This window comes from Mustela erminea, chromosome 1, assembly GCF_009829155.1.
Source record: "Mustela erminea isolate mMusErm1 chromosome 1, mMusErm1.Pri, whole genome shotgun sequence".
Lineage (NCBI taxonomy): Eukaryota > Metazoa > Chordata > Mammalia > Carnivora > Mustelidae > Mustela > Mustela erminea.
This window is the reverse complement of record NC_045614.1, coordinates 105,706,984-105,719,150: the sequence shown is the minus strand read 5'-3', so window position 1 is coordinate 105,719,150 and position 12,167 is coordinate 105,706,984. Positions and strand designations below refer to the sequence as shown.

Below are 12,167 nucleotides of genomic sequence, written 5' to 3'. Positions count from 1 at the left end.
CGCCAGTCCCTGCTCAACTCTCAACTCCTCCCCTCTCCAAATCTTTGACCGGGGAAACTCAAATTTCGTTAATTCCATCCCGGAAACGAAGAGGGAGGGAAAAGGTGAGGGGAAGCGGAAAGCGCTTGTTTCCTCTGGAGGCTCAGAGCGAAAGCACTACTCCTCCGCGGACCGTTTGTGCTGCCCTCCTAGGAAGGGTGGGTGGGTGCTTGTTTTTCTGACGGACCGAGTACGGGTGCCGGGCGGGCTCTCACGGAAGTCCATGCGCCATTGGGAGGGCCGCAGCGGCTGCTCTGTGCCCTTGTTGCCGAGGGCTTCTTCCTGGGTCATTCCTGGAGCAAGGGCCGGACGGGGGCTGACACCCGGGCTCCCGCGTGGCCCTGTAGGCGCCTGTGTGACCTCCTCGCCGGCGGGATGTGGCGACTACACCGGGCCGCCGTGGCCTGGTAAGTGTGGGCTCCGACCTGGCCCCGTTATTTCTGGGGCCTCCGAAAAGCCGAGTTATTTCATCGCTACCTCCAGAATGTGCACATAACTTTCAGGCCAGGCGGAGGAAGGTTGGAGGATTCCGGGATATTTTTGAGGACCCGTGGTTACAGGAGCTCTGACCCGGCTTCCCTGAGGTGCCGGCTGCAGTACTGGCCCTTGTTCCTGTCCTGTGCCACTCGAAGATTCTGGGCTCTTTTCAGTCTTGGCCTGTCTCTGTTGTCCTCTTGTCCCTGCCTCTGTCACCTTTCTGTCCTTGCTGTTATCGCTGTCTCTGGTTGCTTCTTGTTTCTGCCCTCTGCGTCCCTGGCTCCTGGCTCTATTCATGTGTCCCCCTCTCCGCCTTTCAACTCTTTCTTCTACCTCCACGACAGGTGTACGTTGCTCTTGCGGGTACTCGTTCTTCTTCCAGAGTGAGGAGGCTCTGCCTATTGTCCTGATCGTCTGAGTTGACTTGCTTTGGAGTCTGATCTGGGCAGTGACGCAAATGGTGTCGGAGATGGTGATTAGAGATGCCCTCTCAATAGCAGCTTTTCAGCGTTTAGGGAAGAAGACTTGCTTTGGATGAAAAGTGGTGAATATAGCACCAACTTTCTTATCACATGGTTATTGCTGCCCTGGCCTGGTTTAATTCCAAGTTTAAAAAAAAAAATCTTAGGATCCTTTCATTCCTGTGGGTTACTATATACATTTCAAAAAGATTTAAATTTGACTTTATCTTTAAATGTATTTGTGTTCTGATATCCTTAGATACTTTCAGGCTTAACTTATTGTTGCAGGCTGTTGATAAGAAGTAATATGCATCAAATAGGGTTGAAAAAACTTGGTTTTCCTGAATTAGCCTCTCAACACCTGTCTTGAATTTTTTTCATATTGTTTAAAGGGTATGGATAATTGATGGTTTTTATAAGGAATGGTATCCATTTTTTATGAAGGTTGAGTCTAAATTTAGAACTGGATGACATACAATAGTTATAGTCAATTAGAATAATTGGATAGTTATTTCTAATTTTATGGAATTTGAGTTTCTGAGTAAATCTACAGCTCTTGATACTGCAGTAAATTATTTATTACCTTTTTATTTCTACTCCCGGTTTCCTGGAGAAACATACCTAATGCTGTTTAAATAAAAAGGGAAAAGGCTTTGCAGAAAACATCATGCTTCATTGGAACAATTGAGACATGTGGGAAAACTTTAAAATTTGAACTTAACAGACTGATTAATAACTGATATTTGTTTATTCGGGTGGATGCTGTTGGGCTAAATTGTTTCTTAAGTTATTATGGACTCCACAGAGTCATGGCTTAAAAGTGTTTATGTTGATAGCACAGTTTAGCTTTCTTGCAGAAGAGGAGTTGTGGAAGGTTAGAAGCGTCAAGCTCTGGACTTTGTCTTTTGCTGTATTTGTTTTGCATGTTTGTTATGAAGGAGTACATTTAAATTCCCATTCTTAAGCAGATCGGAACATAAACATTTTTTTGATATAAGGTATGTAAATGCATACTCACTGACAAATAACAAGATAGTGACCAACATTTATTTAGGTGCAATAAATGTTTGGTAAATTTGTTGAAAAAAGAATTCATATTAGGAGATGTTATATACTTAAAAGAGATGATAGATGAGAGAGAATACATGATTTCAGGAGTCATGGGGGTGGTTGTTTTGCATCACATTGATTTTTAGTTTGGCCAAATATAGAAGTCTATATTCAAAATATTTTTTCAGAACGGTAAAGGCATTGGTACATTTTTTTTCTAGAATCCTTTGTTACTAATATAGACTCTCAGGACAATCTCATTTTTGTGTTTTTGTAGGTATTCTGCTTTTCCCTTCACAGGAGCTTTCAGGATCTTGGCCTTATCTTTAATTTCTCAAGGCTTTGTCCTTGAGAAAGGTATGGGTCCCCCCTCACCCCCACCCAAATCTGGCTTGGTACTAGTGGGCCTTTCCATTAAAAAGATTCTTTCTTTAGTTCTTCGGTTTTCTTTATTTTCTTCCTTCCATTTTTCCTCTTTTTTTTTTTTTTTTTTTTTTTGACTCCTGTTAGATGAATTGGTCTTCTTAGGTTGATCCTGTATGTCCATGATTTGCAAAATATGATCTGTGCCTATCATATTTTAAAAAAAAAATAGTAGGCATATGCCACAAATGTGCATATACACACTTATTTTTGAATTACATATATCGCTGTATTACTTTATTATTTACATTATAATTCTACCCTAACATAATCTTGAAAGATGAGATCCAAAAAAAACACTGTATTTAGAAGCGTTGGTACTTTTTCCTGAATCCCAGTGAGTTATTTTGTGTATCCTTTGAAACACATTCCACACACACCCCACTTTGGATACCAATTCTCTGAGTCACTTTTTTCTCAGGGTTTCCACCTTTTTTCTTTATGTTCTAAGTTCCCAGGAGTTTCCTTAATACATTTTTTGGTGTTGCTGTTCTTTTTTTTTTTTTTTTCTTAATGTACTATTACAGCTTTACTTTCCATGAATTCCTTTCAAGCCTGTATTACACTCTTAAACATATGTTTAATTCAATAAACTTTATAAGAGCATCTTAGCAGTAGGACTACTTGGGTCTTGAGTTTATCTAATTTGCATATATATTTGGATTAACTCCTTTTTTGAAAAAAGCAAACAACTTTTGAGGGATACAGTGTACTCATTGATACATTAGTAGAGGTTAGTGCGGTTAATGTTGAAATGACATTTGTTGAGTACTTACTCTATGGTCATTGCTAGGTTCTTTCACCTTTTGTTTTGTTTTTGCTGTTGTCCCAATTACATATGTTCATTCAGTGAATTTATTAAGCATCTACTACTTGTGAAGCACTGGGCTGGGCTTTAGAAATACAGTGAGAAGCAAAACAGGACCACCCTGGCTTTATGAAGACTGCAGTTTACTGGTAGAGACAAATATTAATCCAATAATTACACTATTATTTAATACCAATTTTATGTGCACTGAAGAAGCTAAGAAAAGTAGCAAGGGACTCAAATTAGAATGTAGGTCCAGGAGAAGAGGGACTGCTGAAGTGAAACCATTTGTGACCAGAGTTAACAGGAGTAATGGGAGTTAAGTAGGTAGAAGAGTTTGTCCAGGCACAGTGGGTATCAGGGCCTTGAGGTGGGAAGGAGTATGGCACAGTTGAGGAGCTAGATGAAAACTGGTCTGGGTGGAGCTGGGAGGTGAGAGGGAGAGAGGCAGGACCAGACCATGGAGAGTTTGGATTTTATTCTGAGTGTAGGAGGAGGCATTGAGATTTATGCAGGTGAATGACAGTGATCAGATTCACATTTCAGAAGAGTGCTCTGATTGTGCTGTGGAGAACACCGCAGTCAGGCCTGCTAACAGCAGCCCAGGTAAGGAACCCTGGTAGTGGAGACGGGAGAAATGGAAGCTTCGAGATCTATGTTGGAAGTAGAACTTGAGGATGAGGAAGGTATCAAGAATGAGCCCCAAGCCTGTGGCTTGTGCAACTGCCAGACAGATGTTTTTGCCATTTCCTGATACAGGAAGTACTAGAGAGGGTCTGGGTTTGAGGGGAGGGAGGAAAGATACCATGAATTTGAATTTGGACATTTGGGATACTTTTCGATATCTAAGGGGTGGTGTTCAGTAGGCAGTTGGACACAAGGCTCTGGAACTTAACTATTTGTATTAGATGTAGAAGTTTGGAGAAACATGAATATGTATATGGTAATTGAGGAAATGAGTATAGGTAAGATTAGCAAGGAAGAGTGAATAGAATGAGAAGAAAAGTGACTTTACATCTGAGTCCCATGCTCCCAGCATTTAAAAGGTAGTTGGGAAGGGGTGCCTCGGTGGCTCAGTTGGTTGAGCATCTGATTCTTGATTTTGGCTGGAGGGGTGGTCTCTGGGTCCTAGGATCAAGCCCATGTTGGGCTGTGCACTCACTGGGGAGTCTGCTTGGGATTCTCTTTCCCTCTCCCTCTGCCCCTTACCCTCCATGCTCACAAGCTGTCTGTCTTTCTAAAATAAATAAATCCAAAAAAGGGGGAGAAGGGGTAGTTGGGGAAGAGGTGGCCTGAAAAAGAGTGGTCAGTGAGTGGGGTAAAGCTAGTGACTGTTGGTATAAAGGAGTTCTTGCAAGGAGGGGTCAGATATTGCTGAGAGAGAGAAAATGAGAATTGAAAAAATAAATGCCCATTGGAAGGCATCAGGACATTCAATAAGGGCTGTTTCAGTGAAGTGATACAAATGGAAATCAGGTTGGTTTGGCTTTTAATAGAATAGCTAGAGCAGGGAACTGGAGGTTTTTTTCCATCTCTTCTTTAAATTGAGAGAGACTTGACTAGTGATTCCTAAATAGGGAATTCAGAGGAAACAGAGGGAGTTGCCTTTGAAGGGAAGAGGAGTACTGACTGTAATCTTACAGGACTCAGGGTTCAGGGCTCTGGGAATTCAGGGGGAGCAGCTAGAGGAGGGTGGGCGTAGATGCAATAGGAAGCAAGGAAGCAACAGCATGTCTCCTTCAGATGGCTTCCATTTTCTCCAGAAAATTGCAGGAAGTATAGGAGAATATGGGAGGGTAGAGGAGTGGGGAGAACATCCGAAATGGTCCTAGCAGAGAGTGGAAGAATGGATTGTTAAACAAAGTAGGATTGTCAAGCATTCTTGGAGCCAAGGTGAGATGTGTGTCCAGTAGGTGCAGTTTTCTTCAGTAGTGCTTCATTCCGTTGGTACAGGCTTAAAGTGATAAGGTTCATCTAGGGTTTGCATTTTGCCAGGCAAGTGTAACAAAAAGCCAGAGGGCAATTGAGTTTAGAGTATTTGTAAAAGAGTCATTGAAACTGTGAACTATGAACTATGAACTATTTATAAGGTGGGTAAGGAGGTAAATAGATAAGGTAGAGACTAGTAGGTTAAGAAGATAGAAGGATCCATGACTTGGTTCTTCCAGTAAGATCAAAGATGGTTGTAGTGAAGGGGTGAAGGGGATTATGGTCTGAGAAGAAGATAACTTAGATTAGTGAGTATTGACAATATAACTCTGATGTAGCTATTATCCCATTTTAACAGATTTTTTAAAACAGCCTTTGGCAAGTTCATAATTTGCCCTTGACTGCACAAAACTAAGCAGTGAAACTATAATGCAACCAAAGTTTATCTGGCTCAAAACACTAAGTGGCTGTAAGAAGAGAGCTAAAAGAAGTTTGAGCTAAATATTATGGAACCGTGGGCTACTCGCCCCACCCAGTTGGTTAGGCTCTTGATTTTTTTCTTTTTTTTTTTTAATATCTGTAAGTGGCAAAAATGTCAGGATTACTGTTTGCTTCTTCCCTTGATTCCCATGTCAGTTCATCATTCTGGTATCTGTCTTTCCTTTTTCACAACTGATATACAGTCACCTTATCACTCCCCAAATTACCAAAAGCTGGGTGGCTTCAACAGTAAACATTTATTTCTCACAGTTATTGGTGGCTGAGAGCTCCAGGATCAAAGTGCCAGCATATTTGGTGTATGGTGAGGACTCTCTTCCTGGCTTATAGACAGGCATCATCTTTTTGTGACCTCACAAGAAAGAGAGGGGACAGAGAGATACATGCCATTTATTTCCTTATAAAGGTACCAGGCCCAACACAGGGGCTCCGTGTCCATGACCACATACAAAGCAAATTACCTCCCAAAGGCCTCACCTCCAAATACTTCATGTTGAGAATTAGGCTTCCATGTATAAATTTCGGGAGGACACAAATATTCAGATGGTTGCACATTGCTTTTAGTATCTTCTTTCATTACTCTGTAATTAATTTATTCTACTCAGAAACTTTCCGCCAGGTGCCTTACATACAGTTAATGATTTTTCCTTAGTTTCTATCCCTGGGCTGTCTCAGGATCCTGAGACCTAGAGGAGAGGCCAAAGAATAGGTATTCTAAGCTGTTGGAATTTTTGTGCTTAAAAGCAGGGTTTGCATTCATTTTGTTTTCCAGTTTTATTGACAGCGAATAGCAGTTAATAAAGAAGTAAACGAGAGGACAGGCTCTGGAGTCCCAGCTCTTGGGTTTGAATCGTATCTGTGTGGACATGGGCCAGTTATTTATGTGTGTGTGCCACCTTTTCCTCATTGGTAGGATGGAGGTAATACTGGCATTTTCACCATAGGATTTTTAGCAGAATTAAAGGAGGTAGCGCATGCTGCATGCAGCAGTGCCTGGCGTGTAATAAATAGTAAATGGGAGGTGCGGTCCGACATAGTGGGTTTGAACACGTGCCCGCAGGTGTGTTTTCTCTTGTGCATATTGCTTTTTTTTTTTTTATTTTATCATTTCCTTTGCACTATTACCCAGTCTGATCTTTGTCCCATGCTTTTTTTTTTTTTTAGTGAGGTCTGCCAGTCCTTAGTGAAACATAGCTCTGGAATCAAAGGAAGCTTACCGCTACAAAAACTGCATCTGGTTTCACGAAGCATTTATCATTCGCATCATCCTACCTTAAAGCTTCAAAGACCCCAATTCAGGACGTCATTTCATCAGTTCTCCTCTTTAACTAACCTTCCCTTACGTAAATTGAAACTTTCTCCAATTAAATATGGCTACCAGCCACGCAGGAATTTTTGGCCAGCGAGATTAGCTGCAAGACTCTTAAAACTTCGCTATCTCATACTAGGATCTGCTGTTGGGGGTGGCTATACAGCCAAAAAGGTGAGTCGTTTCCATTGCTTTTTCAGTTATTTTAGCATGATTATTTGAAGGGTTTATAGCACAAATCATTTTTCTTTAGTGCAATAGACTGTAATTTGATATTTAAAAATGTAGTGTGTATCTCTACCATGTGCTAAGTTGTTTTAATGATGCCAATAGAAAACTGCTCTCTGAATCTTGGTTATACTTATAAGAGATCAGAATGGCCCTAATGGAAGGAGCATTGGGCTGGAGTGAGGTCACCTAGGTTTGATTTTCAGCTTGCCACTTAGTAGCTCAGACAAGAAAGTAGGTGGCATGCTAACACAACCACTTTTGGGCAACTTTGAGAGTAGAGGCAATGTGTCCTGACCCCTGGCTTGTCTTCTGTTCTACAGTATTGTTTAAAGCCAAATCATGAAACCTGTTTGAAATAAGACTGTCTTTTGAATTTTTACATTTTCCATATTTTGTAAAGGAACATTTACATATTTTATATGCTGGCCAACTAATTTATTTTTAGAAGAGCCAAGGCTACTTTGTTTCTAAAATATTTGAACATAATACATCGTTTTTAGTAGATTAGCATGTTTTAATTAGATAAATTAAGGTAGTTTTTCTCTATTTTTGTATGACATTCAGAGCATTTGATTGGCATACTTTCTTTTCTTTTAGACTTTTGATCAGTGGAAAGATATGATACCTGACCTTAGTGACTATAAATGGATTGTGCCTGACATCGTGTGGGAAATTGATGAGTACATCGATTTAGGTCTGTATCATCAACATTAAAACATGTTTCTTGGTTGTGTCTTTAGGAAAGAGAAATAGTGGTATTGAGATTTTCTTAACTCATGAGCTTACTGTGTAGCCGTTTTATTTGAATGATAGACGTAACAGAATATCAGAGAAAAAATTGTTAGGAAAAAAAAAATAATGCCCTCACCCATCACTCACATTTTCTTTTAGTTGTAGCTAATCTGTGTGTGTGGTTAATATTTTAGAGCCATAGTGAACATACGCTTTCATTTTTTATCTTTTGCTAACTAATAGATTGTCAGCTAAGCAGCCTTCTAGACATCACTTTCAGTGTTTTGTATTATTACCCAGAACAGATTCACCATGACCTACCTAACTAGTTAATTTTGACTAGCTCCCTTGTTTACCTCCACTTGTAAGCAGGTCCCTTAAAGTCTGCTATGTGTCCAGAGTAATTTCTCCCCATAGTCAGCCACTGTTCCCCTTTTTCTATAATGGGTAAATGAGAAAAAAGTATATTTGATAATTTTGATTGCCAAGATTAAGCTGAGTACTTAAAAAAATTTTTTTTGAATGAAATTATTTTCCTCAGCCTCTTTTTTTTTAGACTCTGTCTAATTTCTTAGCCTAGGTGTATATGGAGGTAGAATTAACCTCTCTGTTTTTACTCACATGGTATTTCCTTAAAGAGAAAACTGTTGCATTGACAGAGAACCTGCAAGAATTTGAAGTATTCTTTGAGTATTTTTCCAATCTTCATGTGGAGAACTTTCGACTTTGATATATTTGCCACAGTGTGGGGCTGAGGGCCTGAATTCTGAAGCTGGCCTGGCTAGGCTTGAAGCCTGACTCCCTACTTGTTCACTGTGTGCGCAGGTCCAGCTGCTTAACCTCAGTGGCTCAGTCCCTCACCTGTAAAGTGGAGTTGATGATAACTGTTCTGTAGGGTTGCTATGAAGACTAAACAGGTGAATGCTTTTTATAGCACTAGAACAATATCTGACATATATCCTTATTTTGAGAATATTTATGTGTTTTGGTCTTCTGCAGAGAAGATAAGCCGATCCTGTAAATTCAGAAGATACTGTAAAGTTGTAAACAAAAGTAAATACTCTGACCATTTTTTAAATGAAGCTAGCAAAAATAAAACCAAAGCATGCCTTGGGCTCTTAGACAGTTATTTCTAAGTGGTGACAAGTGTGACTTTTCTGAAAGTCTGTGAAAGGACAGAGAAAAGTAATGGAACTGTTTCTGAGCTTGAACTGAGATTTCATTACTTTTTTTGAGTTTGGACCAGGTGTTACAGGAGGCGTTTTTCTCTTTTTTTCTTTTATTCTTGGCCTCTTCACTGTGACTTTCTCCTTAAAACTACCTCTGATTCCAATACAGTGTTAACCTTGTTAATTTCCTGCTTGTTTTAAGGCATTTAACTTATAGATCAAAGCTGTCCATCTAAGCCAGACATTGGTGAGTCTTGTTAAACAAATTTCATGGCTCATGGAATATCCTCAGAATTACACATTGTTCCAGATACATGTAGCAGTTGTGGTTGTAATAGGGAGAAAAATGCAAAAAATATTTTAATTTAAATTTATATATGACACATAATGTATGGTGTTATTTAAATTTTATAAATGTTTTAATAGTGAAATTCTTATTTTGAGAATTTTTTTTTTTGTCTTCTCCAGAGAAAATTAGAAAAGCACTTCCTAATTCAGAGGACCTTGCAAAATTGGCACCTGACTTTGATAAGATTGTTGAAAGCCTCAGCTTATTGAAGGACTTTTTCACCACAGGTAAGGAAGGACCTATTTGATCTCACTTAAAATGTCAGAAACCCAGGAGGAAAAGTACTGAGATATATTCATTGTTGATTCCTGTCTTTTAAATGAAAACAGTTAGTACAAATGAAAAACAGGTTTTTGAAAAAAGGACACACAAAGTTTTGGTGCTCATTGGTTTTAAATTTTGGTTAGTGCAACAAAAATGAAAATGTAAGACTTTAAACATGCTTGGCTTTAATCAATGAGGGAAAAAGTATTTCTTGTTCCTGACAAGTAGATGAGACTTCCTATGTGCTTGCTTTTCATAATTGGTTAGAACCAATTTGGTGATTTTAAGACAAACTTAATTATGATGGACCATAATGAGTGGAATTTATTGAGGTTAATCCTGTTGTATTTGCCCAATTCATGCCCTATCATAATATAACTCTGAGATCTCAGACATACTTGTTTGCTCATTCCTGTCAAATTTTACATTTCTATTTCCCCTTTTGCTGGTTTTTCACAGGTCACAAATTGGTTAGTGAAGTCATAGGAGCTTCTGACCTACTTCTCTTGTTAGGTGTGTAAACAGACATTTTTGCTGACCTTAACATGCCTTTTAAATGCTTCTAATAAACTAGTTGCAAATAAAATTTCAGACCAAATTTATGCTGCTTATGCTGAATTTTAAAACTCCAGAACTATATTGGGCAAATTCTTTACCTTACAGGAGAAAATAATGAAATAATTATTTTGCAGTAAAACTAAAATTCCTAAGTATGTATCTATAAGATTAAAATTATTACTGCTTAACCAAAATATTTTCTCAAAATATCACTTGATTTGATTGTTTCTGATAATTGAAATGAAAAGTAATTTTAGTTTGTCTCATCTGCCCTGTCACAGTTGACATTTTAAATTTATTTTGTTACTATCTGTGGTCTGTAATGGCAGTGGTAAATGGCTGAGCTGTAAGTACTCTCATGGAAAATAATCCTTATCAAATATTGTCTTCTTTTTTTTTTTTTTAATTGAAATTTTCAGTGGAATTTTAAAAACACGTCCTACAATATTCAAAAAGGGTTTTTTTGGTTTTGGGGTTTTTTTTTTTGCATAGGTTACCAGTATGTTCCCTAAAATAAGAATAGCTTTTATTTTTCAAAAAAGTGATTTTTGCTCTAAAAATCTACTTGCCTTTAAAGTAAGTTGGAATTTGGACTTTTGACAGCAATGGAGAATTTAAAGGACTGCATTATTTATCTTTAAGGTTCACCGGGAGAAACAGCATTTAGAGCAACAGATCATGGATCTGAAAGTGACAAGCATTATAGAAAGGTAAGTACAAAGGAGAATTCATCACATCAGTAGTCCTGAAAGAGATAAAATAGTTTTTACCCACCTAGAAGATTTGACAGCAGTAACATCTGAGGAGCAAATATAAAAACATCTAAGTAGAGATGTTTTTAATCTTGGTACAAAGTGAAGGTACTGTGTGACAGTTCTGGAAATATTGGAGAAGGCCATTTCCTTCAAATATGCTCTATGAAATGCTAGTTACAAGCATTGTTTTCAACAAAGGGCTTTATTGTTAAATATGTGTAGGAAAAGCTGATTAAGTAATATAAGCAGGCTTTTCTTTTCCCTAGGACTTCTCGACCTTAATATACTTGTTGTGCATTGTGAATCCCAGGAGAAGTCAAAGTGTACGGAGTCGTCCAGATTTATTTAGCAACAGAACCTTTTTCCATGAAATACATTCTAGGGACTACTGTTTTCATGGCATATACTTTGGGGAAATATTAAGGGAATAGGAAATGGGCCGTTAGAGGATAAATTGATTCTCTCACATTAACAGTTAACAACTGTGTATGGATTTATTTCGGTTATGTCAATTTCAGTACTTGTGTTAAAATCCATACGAATATTTGGGAGAGCTACTGATATAAAATAACATATGCATTGCTCTTTATTTATATTCAGATGTTAACCTGACATTCTCTTAGTCTTCATTTTTTTCATCTTTTGTAATTGGCGACATAACTTGATTCCTTGGAAGTTTTTCTGAAATAATATTTATATAAACAGATACCTAAAAAAGATATTTAATGAACATTTCAGAATTAAATATGGAATATGTAACTTTTATACTGAAGGTTATTGTGGTTTTTATAAATTGAATGGAAATTAATTTTATGTTTATTTGGAAGGCAGAAAGAAAATAATTCCTGTGTGTAGGTTTCCATCTTTTCTCCTTATCCTTTAACTTTGAACTTTTTATACGATATTCCAAGTTTGAATTCTAGTATTTCAAAAGACTTTTCTCTTGCCTTTTAACTAGATCTTTTGGAAAAAACATTTTAAAATGTGTGTACGTGTGTGTGTGTGTGTGTGTGTGTGTGTGTGTGTGTAAGTGTATTTGCCTTTTAACTTGATCTTGTTTGATACCTTTTCCATTGGCATTTTAACAAAAGGAACACCCTTGACTATTCATGCTA

General features: G+C 38.1%; 1 protein-coding gene across 5 annotated transcripts in view; it reads left to right on the top strand.

Moving 5' to 3' along the window:
- The first annotated feature begins 220 nt into the window (after window positions 1-220).
- OPA1 (OPA1 mitochondrial dynamin like GTPase) overlaps window positions 221-12,167 on the top strand; it is a 90,201-nt gene continuing 78,254 nt past the window's right edge. For 2 of the 5 annotated variants that reach the window (XM_032337655.1, XM_032337628.1), the window contains exons 1-6: window positions 222-446; window positions 6,850-7,168; window positions 7,823-7,919; window positions 9,595-9,702; window positions 10,199-10,252; window positions 10,940-11,007. In XM_032337655.1, coding sequence (XP_032193546.1) covers window positions 415-446; window positions 6,850-7,168; window positions 7,823-7,919; window positions 9,595-9,702; window positions 10,199-10,252; window positions 10,940-11,007 — 678 coding nt within the window. In that variant the 5' untranslated portion in view covers window positions 222-414. Of the gene's footprint in view, window positions 447-6,849; window positions 7,169-7,822; window positions 7,920-9,594; window positions 9,703-10,198; window positions 10,253-10,939; window positions 11,008-12,167 lie in introns of all 5 variants that reach the window. The other 3 variants (XM_032337665.1, XM_032337647.1, XM_032337637.1) reach the window with 2 other exon arrangements.